This window comes from Fundulus heteroclitus, chromosome 12, assembly GCF_011125445.2.
Source record: "Fundulus heteroclitus isolate FHET01 chromosome 12, MU-UCD_Fhet_4.1, whole genome shotgun sequence".
NCBI lineage: Eukaryota > Metazoa > Chordata > Actinopteri > Cyprinodontiformes > Fundulidae > Fundulus > Fundulus heteroclitus.
This window is the reverse complement of record NC_046372.1, coordinates 860,041-882,784: the sequence shown is the minus strand read 5'-3', so window position 1 is coordinate 882,784 and position 22,744 is coordinate 860,041. Positions and strand designations below refer to the sequence as shown.

Sequence of the window (22,744 nt, the reverse complement as noted above, 5' to 3'; positions counted from 1 at the left end):
GAGGGCACTTCTTATCCTGTCCTGCCAACAGAGTCTCCCACCTGAGCTGTGGATCTCTGCGGCTCATCCAGAGTTACCATGGGCATCTAGGCTGCTACTAGGCAAGAAGTCATGTCTTGATTTGTGTACAGTAGACGTGAACAATATTACAAATGACAATTGTTAACTCAAAATATCAATGCAATAGTTGTAATGTCATATGTGAGGTGCCATGCATGCAAATGTTGTCTTTTAATAATATACCTGACCGGTTGGATAGAGTTTCATTGCCTTTAATGCCCACATCAGACATATATTTAGAGGCAGAGAAGCTAAAATGACAAAAGGATGGGTAACATTGGACTGAAAAAAAAAATAAAGAAAAGAGTGGGGAATCAGTGTGTTAATAATGATCTTTGTTGTCATTTGAATACTTCCCAATGGCATTGCAATTAGACGTTTTGATAATATAAGGCAGCCCTCCTAGCTTACTGTTGTCCTCTGTGAAATACCCAAAGCTTCAAATATTGTTTTCTAACCTAACGCTGCTTTGAACTTCTCCGACTTTCTCCCTGAGCCGTCTGCTTGGTTCCTTGGTCTTCATGATGCTGTGTGCGGTCACTAATGTTCTCCAACAAACCTCTGAGGTCTGGATTTAATAACAAGATCAAATGACACACAGGTGGACTCTGTTTGCTAATTGGGTGCCCTTTTGAAGGCATCAGGTTCCACTGCAATTAAATTAAAGGGATCAGAATGTCAGACGTTTCTAACTTTAATTTACACAAAAACTTTGAAAACCATACATCATCTTTGTGCCACTTCATAACTGTGCAAAAAAAGAGTTTTATTTCTTGAGCCAAAACACCCTCGCTCTCAGACACAAGCTGTCATGCACATTAGCTCCCCTCAGACACCATCAAGCATCGCATCTACAGCACACACGCGGAGCGCAGCGGTGGGTCTGGAGAAAAAAAAAAAAAAAACGGTCCCACATACATCCTCAGCCGTAACCCTTCAGACTGGAGTGCTCCTAAAGATAGCAGCAAACCCACCAAAGAGCCTCCTTGTCACGCTCTCTTCCGACATGCTCGAAAGTTGATGACTCAATTTAAACAAGAGCCCCTGATTGGTTGAGCCGGAGCATGTTATTATGTGTCAGTTAGAGGTTTCTACTCGCACAGTAATGGCAGACACATTTACAAGCTACACAAAGTATACATCTAATCCCCACTATTAGCATTAATGGTTTGCTCGGGCATATTTAAGTGCGGCCCACAACTGAATGGCACTAAGAGCCGTATTAGGGTTGTTTCACAGCGATTATTACAGTGATTATGTCCCAATCGGTCCTTTCAATGAAGGCAGTGAGCGTCATCTGGCAAGCAGTACACAGTCGTTGCGCGCTCTCAACACAAAGACAACACACGAGTGCAGGCTCCGACATCTGACACTCCTTGCAAGCCTCAAGATGAGTCAAAATGCAATTTATGTCATGACGCGTCAAACTGTTCCCCAATACAGACACACGTGCAGCACAAAGTGCAAGAAACCAGCGGAGGATGCTGCTCGCACACTCTGCGCACCATATGACCCAATCGCCCCGCTTCTCTACAACAGGAAACAATTAACAGCCAATGAGCTGCTCTAAGGGATGACTTCCTGTGTGGAATGATTGGTAATTCAAGACAGAAGCTGTGTGCTCGGATTAAACACTTCCTCTCTGTGGTCTACAGCAGCAAACAGCAAAGCCCCCCCCCCCTCCCCACCACCACTGATTACTTATTCACAAATTATGAAGCCTAACGTATTTTACCTATTTACTTCAGCAGACAGCAGAGGGCTCATAGAAATAGACAGAACTTGCAACTATGACTCCACAAGAGTTGGTTCATGCCTTCCTTTTACGTCCTTCATCGATCTGTGGGACACATGCTGTCTTAGATGTCCACAGACTGATAAGATTCTGCATCATGGGGGACTGTGAATGCTGCAGTAGACCCATATGTGCCAGGACAAGTGAGGCCTATTACGAAAACATGTTGTTTACCCATTGTTTATCAATTAAAGACTAATGGTAATGGTGCTCAGCACACAGTCCACAACATCCTACAAATGGCCGGCCTTTTCAAACATACTCGGACAAGGGGATATTCAATATGAATTTTTGTTATGCTAAAAATAATTATTATATAATCAAACGATTACAACTGTAAAACAAAGGCCTCTTAAAACTTCCCACCACTTTAAATGCACATGATAAGAACATCATTACTCAGCATTTTGAAGGATTGTTGCCCACATGCCCTGGTCTGGCCATTCAAGCACATTCACCCTTGAAACAAGCCTGCAAGATACTAAAAGAAGTCTCCAAAAACTGTGGTTCTTGCTCCTGTTGATGTGAACAACAGATCAACAGGAGCAGTCAGAAATGAGACGGCACAAGTTTACGTTTCATGGGAGGTGTCCAAGGAGGAAACCTTTACTCTCTGAGAAAAGTATCAAGGCAAAACTGATGTTTGTGGGAGACGGCAAAAACTGTGACTTGTGGAATTAAAGTGAATTATCTGGACACCAGATTGAAGGACATAAACCAAACAGCGTTCCAGGTAGAGAACCTCACACCAACTGCATAGCATTGAGCTGGAAGTGTCACCTGGCCAGCTCCCCATCTCCACCATGACTCCTACCATGTAGCAGCAGCTGGTTCATAAAAACATGAGGCCATGTGTCAGAAAAAAAAAGCTGGAGCAGAATTGGACCCTGCCACATAACAATAACCCAAAACATAGCAGTACATCCACACAGAATTGGCTGAAAATGGAAAGCACTTTGTACTTTCACTGCGACAAGCTCTGGCACCGATAAACTGGTTCTTTCCAAGCACCAGCTCTGGAGACACTGAAATTAACAATATGACTTGTGTAGTTAAATTGTCTCCCTGCACCTTGATCCCCCAGAAAAAAAAACTCACAATTATCAGACGGAGGATCAGACTCTCAGTGGGCGAGTCGTTCTTAGTGTCGCAATGACGAGCCTTTCCACTTGTGGGAAACCAGGTCTTTTCTTTCGTAGAACCAGTTTCGATTTGGCTTTAGCACCGTCACTGGCTGAGCACGGGAACCTCTGGTGGAAAAGCCCTAAATAAATTGCTGCGATAAGACTCTTCTGTCCACCTTTTGAGGTTTTATGGCTGTGAGCAGGCAGTGCCTTTGCTTGATCTCTTATGATCTTGTGTCTCTGTGAACATCGTGTGTCCTCGGATGATCTTCAGCTAGCCAGCTGCAGGAAGAGGAAGAGAGTCAGAGAGGCGCAGTAATGACATCCTCAGTGACGGGGAGAATGGGAAAAGTGAGACACAATAGTCTTAACCAATCATGCTGCCTGCCTCCCCTTAGGCCCCCTCTTACCAACAATAATGCCTTTGTGTGAGGCTGCACTCCACTCGTGTGTTCACAGACGCGCTAACAGACCAAAGTGAAGCGTCGTACACTTCCCAGGCAGCCACAAAGAGATGCGGGTGAAGGAGAGCTGCACGTCCAGGGCTGCGTCGAGTCTTATGAGACTGCGGGAATTAAAGCACGTGTTTGTTTTCTCAGAAAACGCTGTTCGTGCACGTCTGTGTAGGTTTCTGTCCAGGCAGCTGCCGCCTCGCTCCCTCGCCCAAAACCAGCTATCCCTCCTGCAGTGGGTGAGAGGTCACACGGAGTGGCATTCCTCTCGGTCTGAGAGCCACTGAATATTTCACTGAGTGGTTTGGTCCATAAGAGACCGCCTGAGAAGGAGACACCGAACTGGAAGTGGGGGGGGGAGCAACAGAACGGGGCAGCGAGGAGGAGCCGCACACGAGGCTGCGTCTGTGCGGTGAAATGAAGCAGCAAACTGAAAACCCTCGTGGCTTCTTCTCTGCTTCATAAACGCTGCTGTTTGTTTAGTCTGAGCCGTGCCCAGGGACAGACACCCAGACATAAGGACAGGCAGGCAGGTTCTATTCACGCTGGTGCCCTCACGTAAGAGACGCAGCACAAATACACGGCCAAACTACAGCAACATTACTTTACAGGGTCTGGAGATAACGCCCGAGGAGTAATAACACTCGGTGTCAAATAAAGGCTGTGGTTATAAAAGAGTTACACTTAGATAACTTACCTAAAAAGTCCTCCTCTGTGGTCGATTATCTGCAGGGTAAAAGGACTTTAATGCTTTATAATCTAAATGTTTACAAATGGGTGAGCGACAACCACAAGGACCAGAGATGCACAGAGAAATTAGCTGTCGATTAGAGTCGGCTGACCCTTGGGTGATTGGTTAGAAACCCAAAAAGCCAATCTTTATCCAGCCAGTGAATGCGGCATACATGCCGGTACTGCCAGAAGAACACTCAAAGTCAGCTATTCTCAGTTCAGGGAGATGTTTAAAAATAAAGTCAGAGGACACCCACAGATGACAGAAGAAGGAAATTATTTATTTTTTCACAGAAATACACGGGCTATCCATTTAGGGTGCATTTTGCATGGCTGTTCATTTTGTACCTGACTTTTTCCCAGAACAAAAAGCTACAGGAAGTAAGTTTGTATCGACCTTGAGGATGTTTCATGAAATACCTGAAGAGGAGCTCTGATCCAGAGTCGACTTCAGAGGGTAACAGGAAGGCTCAAAATCAGTACAATAAAGTTACTCATAGAGCATGATAGATTTGGAAATGTCAAAAGTGAAAGGTAAAGATCTAGACACTCTAGATAACACACAAAAAGTTTACCCTCAGTAATACTATTGCCAATATAACCCACTAAACAGTTTAAAATGTGTGATAACTCCTCTGTTCCTGCTATACTCTTACAGCAGTAAGGTTGGAATAAAACAGCCTCAATGCTGTTCCTACGTGTGTGTGTGTGTGTATATATATATATATATATATATATATATATATATATATATATATATATATATATACATATTAAGGTTCTCAAAGACTGATTGAAATCAGCAAAATCCATATTGATAATCTGGCCATTTGCGCATCTCTGACAAAGACCATAAATTACAGTTAAAGTTACATGAATATTGGATGCATATTAGAAAAAATGTGTATTTATAAACCATTTCAATGAGCAAACTAAAAAAGGACTCAAAACTGAAGTTTAAAAAATTACAGTGGAGCTCTTCAGGAATAAAGGGAATTAATCAGCATGTGGTATAAGGCAAAGAAGGTGCTGCGAACAGTAAAACATGGTGGGGATGGTATCATGCTGTGGGCCTGCTTTGATGCTAGACTCTGTTAGGACTGAATGTATCAATCATGAGGAGAAACTTTGGAGTAACAGCTGTCTGAAACAATATTTGAGGCAAGTTCTTTGGTATAGTTGGGTACTTCGGCCGGACCTTACCCTGCTGAACATATTAGTTACTGCACATGTTCCTGGAAAAAAAACATAAACTGTGCTAACTACCTTCTTATGTGGAGAGACCTAAAATCTTCTCTTAATAATAAGACTTCTGCAGGCAGAAAATAACTAGAACACATTGCGACAGCAGACGGCAGCAACCTATCCAGGTTGACCGAGCTTTGAGCAGAAAGTTGGGGGAAAAAAATGACTCCAGGGTCCTACGAATCAAATTTCCTCATGTCAAACACTCAAGTAGTCATTTCTGTCATCTATTTGATGTTTTTAATATTTCGTTCCTATCCGTGTGTCTGGCTATCACGTTTTATTCTGAAACATCCAACATCCATTTCTGCAGACAATTTGATTTGTGGAGCTAATCTCTAGATTTTGGACACTTTAATGTGTTTTATTTCAGTCGTATAGAAACACACCCTCTGAGACGCACACAGGCGTGCTCCAGACAGCTGATGGTGCCATCAGATTTCACTGACAAACGCGTGCAGTGGGACTCGGAGAAAGTCGATACTCGCCGCTTGCTTGTCTTTCTCCTTTGAGTCCGCAGCCAGTTTCCTGCTCTCCCTGCAACAGTTCCTGCTGGATCTCCAGGCGCTACACTTCTCCTCAACGATGTGCACGTACACACACACACACCCACACATCGATCAACCACAGACGGCTGATGGAAGATAATGAAGTGGCCACCACAAGCTCAAGATGGTGTGACTCAACATTAAACATGGCTGCCCTCCAGACCATCCCTCAGTGATGTAAATCAGCCAGAATCCGATGTCCAATAAGCCAGAATCATTCAAGATAACTTCAGTGTTTTATGCTCCCGGACATCCAGTAAACCCCCAGCTTCCCAGCGCCGACCTGTCAACGCAACAGGTCTCAGAGCGCGCACAACAAGCCGATTTGTCACAGAGCCATTAGCATTTTTTTTTTTATTTTTTTTTTAAATGCAAGCAAGTGCTTCAGGTCTTTATTAAAACGTACCTAAAGCTGGTCCGGCTTTTACAACGCTTCTGCATCTGCTTGAGGAGGAAGAGAGACCCACTGGGACCCGGACACAATAGGGAAAGAATAGGGCTTGACCTTTTGGGATGGAGTGAGAAGACGGTATGTGTGTGTCTGATTGAGAAATTAGCTACAGTTCCCACCAAATGGTCAGCACACACACACAAACACACACACACACACACACACACAGACAGGCATCAAATCCAGCCCCGAGGGTAAAAAAGCAAAGGCCAGACTCCAGTTGTCTCAACCCTGACCCAATCGTTCAAACAACAATGCAGCAGACACACACACACACACACACACACACACACACACACACACACACACATACACATACACACGCAGGCTGGAGCTCAGCTATCACCTCTGCTTTTGAATGTCCGGCAGGGTCAAAGTTCACCTCTTCTTCTGCTTCCCTCCAGCACTTCTTTGTGTGTGTGTGTGTGTGTGTGTGTGTGTGTGTGTGTGTGTGTGTGTGTGTGTGTGTGTGTTCCCGATCACTAGCCGTGCATTCATTCATTCATTCTTTCATTATAAATCCAAAGCAGTCAGAGCACTGCTGCAGACCTCATTCAGGCAGCCTTGCAGCATGAGTCTGTTTTTTGTGTTTGACTTTATTATCATTACTCATATTCTGGAGACATTAACCATCAAAGACGTCACTGTGCGGGGATTTTCCAAAGTCTGGGGTCATCATATCCCCACTAAGGCATGGGTTTCATGTGATTCTCAACACTTTCGGCGCAAACATTTAAGACAAAACTGTGTAACGTCAACAAATGTATTTGATTTTAAAACAAATAGCAATCACTATTGCAACTTCTCAAAAATGTAATCTAACGCTGATTATCATAATCAAACTTTCCTATGATGCCCTAAATTGTTTGGGCATTTTTAAAACTGGAAGAACAACGTGAAATTGGCTGGATAATTAGCTAGGCAAAAAAAAAAAATGGCTGCTGATGATGATCTGTTCAAAGAGAACCTGAAAACGACATCTACGTTTTACTTGTATTTGCTCTTTATTTTTGCTTATATAAGCATCTAAAACATAATAAATACATGGTATAGATGACATTATTAGAACTATGATATTGTAGCCACATTGGGAATAATGAGATATACTTCTGTTTCACAGACATTATAACATAGCAGGTTTTGTTAGTTTTTTTTTTGTATGACTACCATCATAATGCGGTATTATCATACTCGGTAACTCTAGATTAGACGAGCCGAACTTATCAAGGTTAGTGTGGATCTCCAGTAAATGGATTTTAGTGATGGAAACCTGACCATGTGGATGTGTTTGGCGAGTGTAAGACATCTGAACAGATTGTGTTTTGACTGGACTTTCTGAAGATTTGGAAGATATCAGAGGTTAGTCGCGACGTGTGTGTGTGTTTGTGTGTGTGTCTGTGTGTGTGTGTCCATGGGGGTCAGACACAGATGGACAGCTGGTGTTTCCGTGGTGCTAAATCCCCCCCCCCCCCCCCCTTCTTCCAGCTCACATGCACACAAACACATTCACATCTACCATCCCCCAAGCCACTAAAGGGAAACGCCCCTTAAAGCTTTCTCCATTCAGACACTCAAAGGCTGCAAACACTGACTGCACACATCCAGACACCAAAAAAAAAAAAAAAAATTTAAAATGACAATTTGGGAATTTTAACCAAACTGACAGACACCAGAGACAGTCAACGGGATGGTTCGGTCAGACCACAGCAGAGGTGATCTTTTTATGTACATAAATATTCATAAATAAATCATGGATTGCTCTCTGCGGGCAAAGCACGATGCATCACGCACACACACACACAGGCTGACAAACACGCTGCTTGCTTTTATGAGCTCATCAAGTCCCTCAGGTCACCAACTGCCATCTCAGACAGGAATAAGAAAGAAAAAATGCACATCAAACGCCCGAGCATTCGCCGCACACACACACATACATACGCCTGTATTGCATCTACGCACACTTGGGCTTGCGACTGTGACAGCATTAATTTCCCTGCATGCACTTCACTAACACATAATAATAGCAAACACTGCTGGGAGAAGACCACCAAGCAACAACGCACACACACATACACACACACACACACACACAGTCGGCAGGACCACCAAGCGGAGGGGCTGTCAAGACAAGATAAGTGTGTATTTAGTGTCAAGCTTTCGGATGCATCCACTAACACACACACACACACACACACACACACACACACACACACATGCAGGATAGCAACAACAACACAAACAGCCTGGCCCGGACCCCTGAAAAAGCTCCGGCTTATCTTTCCCCACAGATAGCAAAATGGATTAAGAGCCACATTTGGCACGTCCAGGGAACTGGACAGATAACCAGGAAAACACTCCCTCTGACTGCAATCACCGCTCAACCTGATTTGTGTGCGGCGTATGCGTTTGTCTGTGCGAGCAGAAAGCAAGCAAATGCACTTTAGGTATCAAAACCACTCGGCCAAGCGGAGGCATCGAACCTGCAAAGCGGCGTGTCTGCACGTGCGCTGGAGTGCAAGCCTCCCCCACGTCTGGAGGAGTGATGCAGCGGTTGACCCGGGACGCGATCTATTAAAACACACACATTCATCTTCTGAGCGCGCACGGCATGGGCCAGACAAAGAGCCGTGTGCGAGAGGACGTCCAGCATGTGTGTGATGTCAGCTGGAGACAGAGAAGGGGAGCCCATCATACCGCGATAATGTGGGCCCTGTCCCCTGACGCGGCACGCTCGCTCTATGACGCCTCTGGTTATGGATGCCTGCTATGAAGATGATAGGAGATTCCTTTTTTTTAAAAAAAAAAAAAAGGAAATTACCCCCTTTTGGGCCTCCCCTTTCTGCACTCCCTCTTTCATAATCCCCTCCTAATAGAATCAGTTATAGTAGAAAGCAGATACATGTCAAACATCATTTCTGACAGCTGTAAAATTACGTGAATTTCTTTAAATGCACTGAATGGGATTAAGGGATACTGCTCTCTGTCTTACTTTTAGCAAATCTGTGCAGAAGGCACTAAACTATCACTTTTGAAATTACGCTAAAGTAAAATGGCATGTTGAGCATACTTAGTAATATTCGCACACTGAGAATCGCAGGTATCAGGGATGTAAAAATGCATCCGGCTTTGTTACCCCTGTAATGCAACACTCCTTTAAAATGAGTGTTTTAAAGCAGAGAGTATTTTTGTTTCAATCTTTTGAAACATGTCTGCAGCTGAGAGAGAGCGAGGAAGACTTTCAGTAGGTAACAGGAAGGCAAAACATGTTAGGGACACTTGTATCTGCCTGCTCTTTATAAATATTTACCTCTGTCTGTCATGAAACACTGGATTTGGAAATATAAGATGCCTTTCGTTAATCTCCGAGTTAAAGATCTATATTTTCAGGGGAATACACACAGACACTGCTGTTTACAGTCATGCTAACTGTGCTGCTAACATGAGTTGTAAAAGTCAAATTGAAATCTGACTTTATTCATTTAATCATTTATCTTTTTTTTCCAATAACAGTACTAACTGATAACACCTTCAACCTCCGGTGATGAGGGGGTTTGAAAAATCCTCCACCTCAAAAGACTGATCTCCGTCAAAACCACCAAGTGTTACCCTCTTTACTCCGTACTTCAACATGTCACTTTCCCTCATCCTGACCACAGCCCCGGGTCCCGCACCGCTCATCCCCACACGTAGCCATGTCTCTTGGAACCGACACTTTTGGTGGCATTTTAAAAAATGTGTCTGGTGGTGGGATTATGCCTTTACATAGTGGTGAGTTACACTTTAACAAAAAATGTTGTGGCCTTCAGCGAAGATCCAGGATCAGAAAAAGGGAAGCTAACATCTCCACAGACCCTACACATCCTGCACACAAACTGTTAAGACTTTTACCTTCAGGCCAACGCTGGAGAGAGCCATGAGCTAAAACCAGCCACCACAGAGACAGTTTCTTCCGTCAGGCTGTCAGTCTGATGAACACCGCTCTATAATTCCACCAATCCAATCCTCAATTGTAACAATGTATTTATTTATAGTCAGCTTTTTTGTACATAGTACTTCAAGTATATTCATTGAAAGCAAAGTGGAACAGAAGTCAAATTTCTTGTCGTATGAAGTAACTTGTTGAGGCGCCTACAGTCCAAGTATTTTAGATTTGGAACTGGACATAAACAAAAACAGCGCTCCTCTCTTGTTTGGCGAGCACGAAGCACCAAAACAGATGCTAACTTTAGCGCCATTAGCGACTAACAGCGTTGTCAGCTAGCCTTACGACATCTACATCAGCAAATTCTGTCAACACCACGATGAAACGAGAGAACTTCCACTCTTACTTCAAAATAAGAGTCTCTATTACAAATGGAACAAGGTGTGAAGCTTAACGCACTCACCCTGTCGGGCCCAGAGATCATAATACCAGCTTACACTTACTTCAACTCATGTGCTGACAGCACCTGGGTAGGACTTTATAAGGAAGGTTTTACTCTGGGTAGGAATATTTTGGTGTTACGATCTCTTTACACACCAGACATCTATACTTCCTCATCTGCACAAGCATGTTTTCTGCCCTTTGATTTGCTGTTAAGGAATTAGTTTTGAGCAACTGCATAATCTTTATTTAAATTATCCCTCTTTATTTTGGCTGTGTGACACCCGACAACAGAGAATAACAAAAAAGCCAACATTTTCATCTCCTCTTACATGTTTAGCTTCTAATCAGGCTGGCCGTCTCTCCCCTTCTCTGTCTATTAGAGGCAAATCTCCTTCTTAATGGATTTCTATTGTATCCTCCCTCCCCCCCTCCCCTCCTCTATTCACCGCACTACCACACGCACAAACACACTCCCTGTGAGGGGGCCCCTTAACCAGGCTCTCCATATGCCTGACCTCCACCTCCTTTCTCCTCCTCTTTCCACAACCCCCTTCTCCTTTCCCCCTTTTCCTTCTCCTGCTCTGTTGCTGCTGCTGCTGCTGCTGCTGCTGCTGCTGCCCATGCTACCATCTGGTAGGGGCTGAAAAGAGTGATGGAATAAAGTGGAAGCCACGAGCAAAGAAGAAGAGGCAGGGACAAGTGTGGAAAAGAGAGATGGATAAAAAGATAAAGAGGAAGAGCGGGAACAAGGAGTAGATGCGGACACAATACAAGAGCGAGTGAAGAGGCTGTCCATCTGCTCCCCACCTCACTTCCCCTCCCCTTCTGACACACAGCCTCCCGTACACCACAAAGAGAGTATTTAACCTCAACACACACACACACACATACCCAGGCATGCAGAGAGAGAGAGAGAGAGAGAGAGAGTCTCTTTAACCCGTTCCTCTCCAGTAAGCCTGCCTGGGGTGGCAGGTGATGGGTGGATGGAGGCAGACGACATGAGGCGAGGGGGTGGGTGGGTGGGTGGGTGCGGGTAATTGGGGGGACGGAGAGGTGGGTATGGAGGGGTTGAAACCGATCTGAACCAACACCAACACGTTCTCCCCTCCCCTCAACAACCCTCACAAGACACAAGCTTTTCAGAGCCGTCACTATGACAACAAGCTGTCAATCATCGCCAAGCGGTGGGCTTCCTAATTAGGGGGCTGATGGCGCTGGATTATGAGCGGCTGCCCGGGCTTCAGAAGGCGAAGGCTCAACCCACCCAGCGCACAAATGGATATAAACACTGAAATCCTTTCAGGATATGCATCATGCTTTTTTTTTCCCCCTGAACAATCCCACAGGCAGGTCAGAAGTTTTACTGTGTGCTTAGACGACGCATCCAACAGAAAACCAGCAGGAACTCTGGCTGTGGATATGGAGAAGGTTTCTTTGCCAGCTTCAAATCAAAAAAACACATTTTGCTTTTTTTTCCCCCCAAGACAAAATGCTCCCAATGTTTGAAAAAGGTTAATAAACACGAACACACAACGTTGTTTCCTTCCATCTTGGCCATGACTCTCCAGTTATCACTGATAGCAAATTAAAGAAATCTGAAGATATAAAGGGATCTAGCAGCATTATATGAACCAGATAAACTAAGAAAGGAAGAAAATCTAAAAAAAGGCAAGCATGTAACAGAAAGTGTTCTGGTTAGAATCCAAACAGAACTAAACCTAATGACCCATTGGAAACATGGTGGTGTCAGCATCACATAGTTTTGATTGATTGTTTGTTTGTTTTTTAAGCAGGGACAGGAAAGCTGGTTGAAGTGAAAGGAAAAAGCAAATAAAGGTATGCTTTAACCTGATACCTTTAAATAATGTCCAACTGGAGTTGGAAAACACCAAAATAAATAAAAAGTGCTACTAAAATACAACAAACAATGAACATCTTCCTGGCCAAACCATCTTCAGGGTGAAACATGGTGGTGGCAGCATTATGCTATGGGGAAGCGCTTCCTTAGGAGGTAAACAGCAGCAGTGTAACTAACCCTCCAGCAGCACAACTGCACTAGCATACAATCTGGTTTAGATCAAAGCATATTTATGTTTAGCTGGTTTCCATTTCAGTATTTCACAATTCTGCATTGCTTTCTGTTGGTCTATCGCATAAAATCTTTACGAAACACGTTAAAGTTTTGGGTTGTAAAAGGGGTGTGCCTACTTTTGTATCTCTCTCATTCACAACGTCCTGATAACCATTTTTTTTTTTTCCCAGTGTTCCTCCTGAGCCCACCGTGTCCACCAACGAACAGCCTCAAAAGCTGACCATTCAAGAGGAGGCCTGTTGAAACGCCTACCATGGGGCTCTTTTACCTTGCGAGCCACTTGAGTTGGAGCGCAAACAACAGAGCAGAACACGACTCTGCAGCATGTTGACAACATGACACCGTTAGTCCTGCTGGGCCTGTCGCGCTCAGCGCCGCTGAGATGGCTGTCAGGTTTGGACACACACACAGCACCGTGTAGGTCAACAAACCCTGCAAACACTAGATTCCCCCAAGGACCTGTACATACACAGTGTCACACACACCAGAAACCAGTATAGTGTGGTAAGGGTGATAGAGGAGCAAAGGGGGGGGGGGGGGGGGGGAGGGCGTTGAAGGCTGTGACCCACAAAGGCTGATTTCATTAAAGGAATAGGAGAGGAAAGGAAACAAGCGGTGAGGAGAGGGGACAGGAAAGGTCTCCGAGTATATGACCACAAATGGAGAGGGCAGACACCAGCTGTCACTTGCTTGTGTCAGCCCTATTCTCAGCTGCCGGGTGTGTGTGTGTGTGTGTGTGTGTGTGTGTGTGTGTGTGTGTGTGTGTGTGTGTGTGTGTGTGTGTGTGTGTGTGTGTGTGTGTGTGTATGATCTGAGTCAAAGTGGTTTCAGTTACAGCAAACTTTGACTCTGTCAACATAACCAGAGGGACGACGTACAGAAGCTATGGACTGAGGCGCTAAGTGTTTTTTTTCTCACTCAGACCTATGAAGCGTATCACACTTGATGATTTACTACGTATTCTAAGTGACTTAAAGAAAAAGCAGGAGAACTGGGGGACTCACCCTTTTTCTCGGGGGACCTCGTTCCTCGTCCTTGGGGCCCCGCCCTGCTCCTGCCCCGCCTCCCGTACGCCCCTGTCGACCCCCTTTGCCCTCTCCAGCCGGAGGCCTGATGGTCATTCTGATCTCTGGCGGACAAATATAGTTCTCGAGGTTCTTGGGCGGCTTCTTGGTGCGCTTGGTGGTCTGTATCTTCAACTTGAGACTTCCCTCTTGGAAACTCGCTTCCTTGATAGAGAACTCCTGCTCCTCCATAAGCCCCTCCCCTTGTTCCTCTAGCCCCTCCCCCTCACTGGCAGCGCCGTTAATCACATCATCGCCGTGCACCAGCCTGGGGCCTCCGGCTGCCAGTTGATGTTCCTCGTTCAGCCCCGCCCTGCTGCCCCGAAGGTCCGCCTCTTTGGGTCGGGCTGAGCCAACCAGATCCCTCGGCTCCATCCACGCTCCCGCCAGAGCCAGTCAGGGTGGGGGGGGGGGGGGGGGGGGATGCTCTGGCAGCCGGCCAATGGGAAGATTCAGCACAGTGGTCCGGTGGGCTGCTTGGTGTTGTCAGTCAGCTACTGGGGTTGTGCTTGTTGTCCCACAGGAACGCTGCGAAGCCAGGGACGATCTGCGAGAGAAGAGCAGGTGAAGAACATGATTAGAGGAGGAAAAAAGGAGGACCACGTCTTCTGTTAGCTGACAACCTCTCAGCACAGGCTTGTCTGCTGTCAACAACATCACTGGCGGCCTGGTAGACGCGGAGACAAACAAGACAGGATCATCAGAGAGCTGCAGAGGCGTCCTGCCAGGCTCTCATTTGCATTTTCTATCTCACATAAATAAACTGATTTTTCACACTCGTAGTTTACTCAGTACCTGCCTTCATCCTTTCCAGCAGAGCCATGCCAAACGCTCAGGATTGCCATTAAATGAAACATGCCTCTTCTATGCTCTAAAGCCAGGCTCAACTTATCCTGAGGACCCAAAGCTGAAAATATGAACAAAAATGACTTTCTCCTTTAAATCCAAAGCCGAGGGTGGGGGTTGGGGGGGGGGGGGGCGCAAATGCCAGCAGAGAAAGAAGGAGCAAAGGAATCTAAATTCCTTCCCCAGATGTGGTTTACGAGCAGGTCTGGAAAAACCAGAGTCTGAACTGTTTTACACACTCACATAGCAGCATTGCTGCACACATGCATTAAAAGTCTGTTATACATGTAAATGACAGTGTTGCAGTCACAGAGCAGGCTGCACTGCTGCATCCACGGTGCTATTTAGAGAGAGGAGAATGTCTCATGTCGTGAAGGTTTTCAGCGTCAGATTATTGCATATGTGCATGCATCATCATCACACACACACACTCACGCGTGCAGCACACATACCTACACAAGCCAAATATATCTGGGTATAAACAGAAAGTAACCAAAACAAACACTAGACTACAGTTCTTACTATAGCTCCAGGGAATCCCATCAGTCAATATGACATGAGGCAGGACTGAGTGGAAGTGGGGAATGCTGTCTCACATGCTGAGCTTAGTCTGGCACCATTTACACTGATGTGAACCCAGACCGGACCACAGTCTGCAAACATGACTCAAGTAAAAGCTTTGCTGCTCGCCAGAGACATGTAAAGACCTAAGTGTTCACAGCAAACAGCAAAAAGAAAACATCCTCAACCCTTATGGGTTATACATCATAACGGTTACTGCCGGAATACAGCACTACCATCCATCCATCCATCCATCCATCATCTTCCACTAATTCAAGATCAGGTCATGGGGGCGAACAGGTTCAGGATTAGAAACCCAGACATCCCTCTCCCCAGAGTAACTATCCTGCTTCTTCTGACAGTTCCCAAGCTGGTCCTAGGCCACAGGGGATATATACATAGTCCCTCCAGTGGGCTCTGGGTCTTCCCCAGATACTCCACCAAGTTGCACATACTGTGAAACCTGCAAAGAGAAAGACCAAGGAGGCATCCCGATCAGATGTCTTAACCCCCTCAGCTGACTCGTCTCAATATGGAGGAGCAGCAGCCTCTCCCAGCATGACGCAGCTTCTCGCTCTAACGCCATCCTACAGAGGAGGCTCAATTCAGCAACTTGCTCATAACTCCTGACCATGGGTGAGAGTGTGAGGATAGATGGATCAGAAAATTCAGAGCTTCGCTTTTTTGCTAACAGACTGAACAGACCACAATCCACTACCCCCCGAGAAACCGAGGTATGAAAACTCTTTTACTTGAGAGAGACCAAACGCTGAGAGAGTCAACTCTTTTCCCAGCTGCTTTTCACCCAACTCTTGGCTTCACGAACACAAGCACATCATCTACAAAAAATCTAAAGGTGAGACCCTGACAGTCCTGAACCAGAAACCCTCCTCTTCATTATTACGCCTTGACATCATGTCAATGTGTTTCATTACCTGGATGTGCTTTCTTAGTGTACTTTGTACAAGCTAAAGGTGGAGTAAAAAAAACAAACAAATGATCCCCCAACATAATTCCAAATAGGGCCTCATAGCACATGATTTAAGAATGACTATTATAATAAAAATAAAAAAAATAAAAACACACTTTAACAATCGTGGTTGTTTATTTAGCAGAAGCAAGCCATAAAAACAACATGGTACATGCTACTTCAATCTGTAGCAGCAGTATCATTTTCCAGGCTTAAAACTACTTGCTGAAGAAACTTCAAGAGCCACAGCAGTGCTTTTCAATATTTGTATTTTAACGTTAAAATCTGTTTTTCCTCATACAGCTATAGTTTGGCACCATTTTACAGACTATTGATAGACAACGATGAGTGGGCGAAAAGTGGGCTTCACCCTGTACAGGCTGACAGTCCACCACAGGACAAAGAATCATGCACGCATACACACAGGCCGAAAGTTGGGGGTCCGATTCCAGCCTCCTCTTGCTACATGTTGATGTTGGGTTGTGCTACCACAGCAGAACGGAGCATTTCTTGCCCAGCTCAAAAGGGATGCTAATGCTAGCTTAGCATGTAGCACGGTTCAGCATTTGTTTTTTCTTGTCTCTCTCATAGACATCATATACGTAGACGCGTCATAGGGCGCAGGTTCGCACGTCAACGTGACCGCCATATTGTATGTGGCAGAAAAAGGTCGAGTTCTGTTATTGTGAACGTGAATCAGAGAAGATGCCTCATTCCTGTGCTGCAATAAATACACACACACACGCACATATATATATATATATATATATATATATATATATATATATATATATATATATATATATATATATATATATATATGTGTATATATATATATATGTGTATGTATATATATATATATATATATGTTTGTGTGTGTGTGTGTTTATGTGTTATGAATATAGGATAAATTTGTTAAATCTAAACATTGTGGTCTTCATTATTTCATAAACCCGTGTCACATGTGAACCTTTAGGAACAGACTTTTTGGGTGAGTATTAAAGAGGTAAAATTAATAATATGAGGAAAAAAAAGTCCTAAAGTAAAAATAAACTAACAAACACAAAAGTGATAATGTTATGATAAAAACATCATATTATGAGAATTAAGGGGGAACATTTCCAGAATAATCACAGTTTGCAGAATTATTTCACTCCTGGAGTAATAGGGCCAGGTTAGGTTATTTTAAATATTTTTATTCTTTAGGAGAATAAATTCAGGAGGTTGAAGCTAAAGGGATACGAAAATAAACTTGTAATATTACAAAAAAGAAATACTACGAATACAAAGTATATTCAGAGATTAAAGTCCCTCTGATACTGTTTAAGTGACTGAGTAACTGCAGATTTGCCACATTTAAGATGGCGGACGCTCTGACGCATCGCAGCATAGGCAGAACCCGCCCAATGACGCGTCTACTCTTATATTATGTCTATGGTCTCTCTGCCTTGGAAAGTTTCCCCCAACAATGCTTGGGTTAAAAATTACTGTTCGAGGCAAACGTTTAAAGCTAACGTTCAATAAAAAACTAAGAGTAGAACTGTTTTAAGCGGCCAGCATCACATCGACATACACACAACCTAACACAAACCTGAGGAGAGCCTGCCACTCAGTTACCGATGACATTTAAAACATGTATAAAGAGAAAGGAAGGTAGCAGAAACGGTGGGTACACAGGTGTGAGAAGCTTCTCGGTGGGTGCAATAAACACAGATTAGGCTTTTCCATCAAAGCATTTCCAGAGCCAAGCCTGTTCTAAGAGCACGTTTACACCTGGTCTTATGAACACTAAACCAGTTCAGAAGAAGAATCAGTTTAATTTTGTGCAGCTTGAGAGCAAACGTGGAGCCAGCTCATTGTAGTAGTCGACATGATCCGTCCCTTGTAGAAGTTTGATTGGGATGCCTTCTGTAAAGGATTACAGGGGTTCAGTTTACATGGGTCGTGGAGATGAGGCGTTTTTCTGCCACAAGTCGGTCTTACTTTATCCACAATAATTTATAACCCCTGTTCAAACAGCAGTTAAGGTTTTAAAGTTCAGCTCAAATACTTTTTACAAACCGAGCTGCAAATGATTGTTAGAAGAATTGTTTCAAGCAGAGCTGTCTAAATTGTAAAAATCACTTAAAACAAAAATGATGACTGCAGCTCTATCATGTAACACCGTTCAATGGTGGTGATATTTACCATGGAGAGGTCAAGCGTGCAGTGGCAGGAATCATATCAAGAAATGTAACCTGCCTGCTAGGTGCTACCAGATGGCGCTGACATAGCTCCTCTATGCGGACTCTGTGTAACTGGGTGAAGAAGACCCAAAACTATTTATTTTCAAATGTTTAAAAATTAAGCCTGATGACATATCTATGGTTTATTCAGGCGGCAACAGAGTGAGAGAGCCAGGCTTTCAAAAGACAACTGGAAGGCTGAACGGAGTACAGCAAAGTTGTTTTCTTTGTTTTATGTTTTTAAACCCTGTTTAAAACCCCTAGGATTTTGAAATCTAAGTATTTTGGAAATCTCAGAGTTAAAGCGAGGGAATTCTGTCAGGAAAACACAAGAGAGAAATTCAAGTAACACTAACTGCGCTGATCGTCAATAAAACTTTCTAAAGGCAGCTTAAAATGTGAACTCAGTTATTGCGTCCCTCTTTTAATCAGAATCAGAATCGACTTTATCTGAGAGGTTTGTGGGTACAAACCAAAAATTTGACTTCGGATGGATGATGTAAAAATCCTGGTTTACAGTAACTCCTCTCTTATGCACAAGATCCGACTTTGCCTTTGCTCATTTATACAACAGCCCCATCCGTCCATCGTCTAAACTTGCGTATCCTCGAAGGGTCCCTGGGGTTGGGTGGGGGTCACTGTGCGGAAGACGGGGTACACCCTGGACAGGTCGCCTGTTCATCACATGCCTCTGCTCCCAGGATAAACAATTAATAGCTGCTGGCAGCAGAAAAGCTAGTTACTGCTACTCATAAAAAGGTAAAAAATACATGTCAGGTGTTCTTTTAGTGAATAAATTAATCAAAACATATGTTCTGTTTAATAGCATAAAGCATTAGTTTTACTGTTCAAACTCAAGGCTGCAGACTAATCAGAACCTCTTGAAGAAAGGCTCCATTTTCAGCGGCGGTTTTTTTGTAGGTGGCAAAAAAGTATGCTCTTGCTTTTTTAGCGGTGAACATTATTTTCCTCTGTGGTGGATCTCCACGTCTCAAATGCAAAGCTTTTTGGCAGCCTGAAGTCTTGGATGTCACAGCCTCCATGATTTAAGTCCTCCACTAAACAGTTCTCCAAACAAATCCGGCTCACTGTACGACCGCACATCGGGAAGAGTTACATCAGTCTGCAACAATGATACATAAATAAAGCAGGCAAGGTGATCAGTTTGATGGATTACCCATCTCACGGGTGTATTTCATACCCCTCTCTAGAATGAATAAAAAACCGCTCACTTCCAGGAAGAAATCACTGCAAAAAAAAAAAAAACAATCCAAAACCAAGACCGTGGTCGTTTCGATGGCTTCGGGGAATATGCAGAGTTTTCGCTGAATTAACAGCAGATATTAAGCCCGGGCTGATCTCACACAGTGCCCACATGACCCACTTTGGTCCTAATGCCAGAGTAGTGACTCGCCCCCTGTGGTATGTGTGAAAGCCACCCTGGTCGTCATGTGACTGCGGACAATGACAGGAAAAAGAAACAGATGTCAACCACAACGCAACGCACTCAAGTTCACAGATCAAAAAAGACAAGACTTTAAAGATTGGAGGCCTTTTTTGCCACGATGACCCTATATGACAGCAGAATGGTATTAAGCATTAGTCCAAGCTATTACTGCATAAACTACTTAGCTGGGTCATGGCTCCTTCTCCTCCCTCCCTGCTCAGCTGCCCTAAGAAGCATTTAGTACAGTTAGTGGCAGGCCCGGAGAGTTTATGTAAGCCTGACCCTTCCTCGGGCCTCCCTCACTTACTTAGCCCGAGCCTCACTGTCTCCTCTCTCCTATACACACACACACACACACACACAATCACACACATACACACCTCAGCTAGCCTCAGACAGCAGGCTGATTGTGAGAGGCCAGGCTCGCTGCATAAATAGCTTTATTATGCTCTCAGAACTGCCAGAGCTAACCAGCTTCGCTCTCAAACAGCCATAAGGTCGAGCGAGGAGGTCCACGCAACGTTTTGTCTAATGATGAAACGCCGATAATGGAACACAGATGGACGGAGGATAGAGACGGCGGATGATGCAGACGCACAGACAAAACTGAGGAAGAAAAGAGTGTTGGTGGAAAAAAAAAAAACAGAGAGAGCGAGACAGAGGGAGAGAGGAGGGGAGAGAGGGATGGCAGCAGAAACACAACCTTTTAAGGCTGCATACCCAGCAGCTCAGTGCCTGAGGTGGACTTGCAAATAGCTCATACACACATGGAGACAAATGAACGCGGGCGCACACATACACACACATTTACAGATTCAGATGCACACCAAATGGCTGTTTTTTTTTTTTTTTTCATTTGCACAAGCTGGAGATTTTTTTTTTCCCCCATCTTTCTTTTTCATGTGAGAGAACCAGCAGTCTGTGGCTGCAGATGAGTATCTTAATGAGATGCAGAACGCTGTCTTTTCATTTATCTGCTTTACTCTTTTAATACAGCGCTGAAACATTTCCTACAGGATGCAATCTCTGCTTGGAGGAAAATCCTAAGGCGTGGGCTCAGTCTTCTGGTATTCACAAGGAGAAACGGTCCAATACATAAGCCAACTAAGCAGCTGCTCAGATCCCCCCCCAACCACCACCACAGGATGCTAGAAGTGTCACGCATTTCAGGTGTACTAATGTAAATGGTGTTGTAGCCGTGGCTATTGTGCAAAACAAAGCCTGTGATCTCTGATCTGTAAAAGCTAATATGTAAATCAATTTAGTCAGACTGTGAAGATCTTTTTTTCTGAGAACATATTTTGTTGTTAGACAGGTCAGCTGTTCAGAAGTAACTCGGCAATATTTAACGTCTTACTTTTCAACCTGGTAAGGCCACCTCAACTACAACTATAGGTTGTAAGATTTGGGAACCACTGGCCCCTGAGAATTCCAACATTTCCAGTTTTTTTACTCCATAATCAGTACATGTTAAGATCTCAAAAGGATAATACTAAGTAATTTTGCTTCAATATGTTCAGCCTTCCTGTTACCTGCTGAAAGACTCACTCTTAATCGCTCTCTTGTTGCCTGACAGCACCTCACTGATAGTGAAAATAACTAACTCGGAGTCTGACTGACAACTTCCAAGCTGGAGAGGTATGTTTTAAGTTTGACCAGGAAGCTCTTGGTGTGATCAGAGATGAGGATTTTTGACAGAGTTGATCATGCTTAAAGTCGGCCAATTCTGGTCACCCACCGATTGCTATGTGCATTTCTACAAAATACAATAATGCTGTTTAAAGTGTTAAACAAATTTCTTCTGTTTTTAGCTTTGTTACCACACTTTCAGATCATCAAACAAGTTTTAATATATTAAAGTTAAAAAAAATATGTGGGTTCCAAACGATAATTTCCTTATAAAAGAAAAAAATGCCTGACTTCTTGTAAATGTAATTACCGGTACCCCCACAATCAATCAAAAAATTAACTGTCAATACCCTCTTTTTTCTGAAAGCAAACTTACATCTAGATCTGTTCTTATATGTAAAAGATCGCTAAAACAGAAACTGTCGGGCAACAAGAAGCAGGCTAAAAGATTTCAAAAAGCAACACATTGTGCCACGAATCAAGCCAGATTGAAGTAGAGATGAAAACAAGACATCTATTAGTCTGAAAATTGTTAAAAAGTCATCTCTAAGGTTTTGGGCCTCCGGTGAACCTCTGTGAGGGACGTTAACCACACATGGAGAAAACATGAGCAGCAGGGGGACCTTCCCAGCAGAGACTGGCAAGAACCCAAAGGCTTACTAAAAGCATCCCGATAAGAATCCAGTATCCACAGTCTGACATTCTGGACTGTGGATACTGATGAGACAAAGGTAAAACCACTGCATGGCATTCATTCATTATATCTGACATAAAAATAATTCTGAAAAAAAGAATAAATAACCTTGGAGGCGGTAGTATAATGGATCACCTGGATAACTTTCTGCAAATGAAGAAACGGCAAACTCTTTTCTCTACCAGAAAAACCTGAAGGAGAACAGTTTGTGACCTTAAACTTAAGGTTTTAGAGCGCCTGGTCTAAGTCTGGACTTAAAGCTGATTGAAGTGCTGCAGCATGACCTTGAACAGGTCAAACAAAGTAAAATAATTCTGCAAAGAACAGTGGGCTGAAACTCCTCCACTACTAAGCAACTCTTTGCCTGCTATCACAAACCCTTAATGGCAGTTCCTTTTTATATTCCCTTAATAAATAAAATCCTTATTTTAAAACTGCTTCTT

The 22,744-nt window shown here is 43.9% G+C and overlaps 1 protein-coding gene across 1 annotated transcript in view; it reads right to left on the bottom strand.

The window, feature by feature from the left end:
• The window catches only part of setbp1 (SET binding protein 1), a 56,660-nt gene that overhangs the window by 28,730 nt on the left and 5,186 nt on the right, over positions 1–22,744 (bottom strand). Inside the window, exon 2 of the mRNA XM_012861330.3 lies at positions 13,870–14,476. Coding sequence (XP_012716784.2) covers positions 13,870–14,304 — 435 coding nt within the window. The 5' untranslated portion in view covers positions 14,305–14,476. The remainder of the gene's footprint in view (positions 1–13,869; positions 14,477–22,744) is intronic.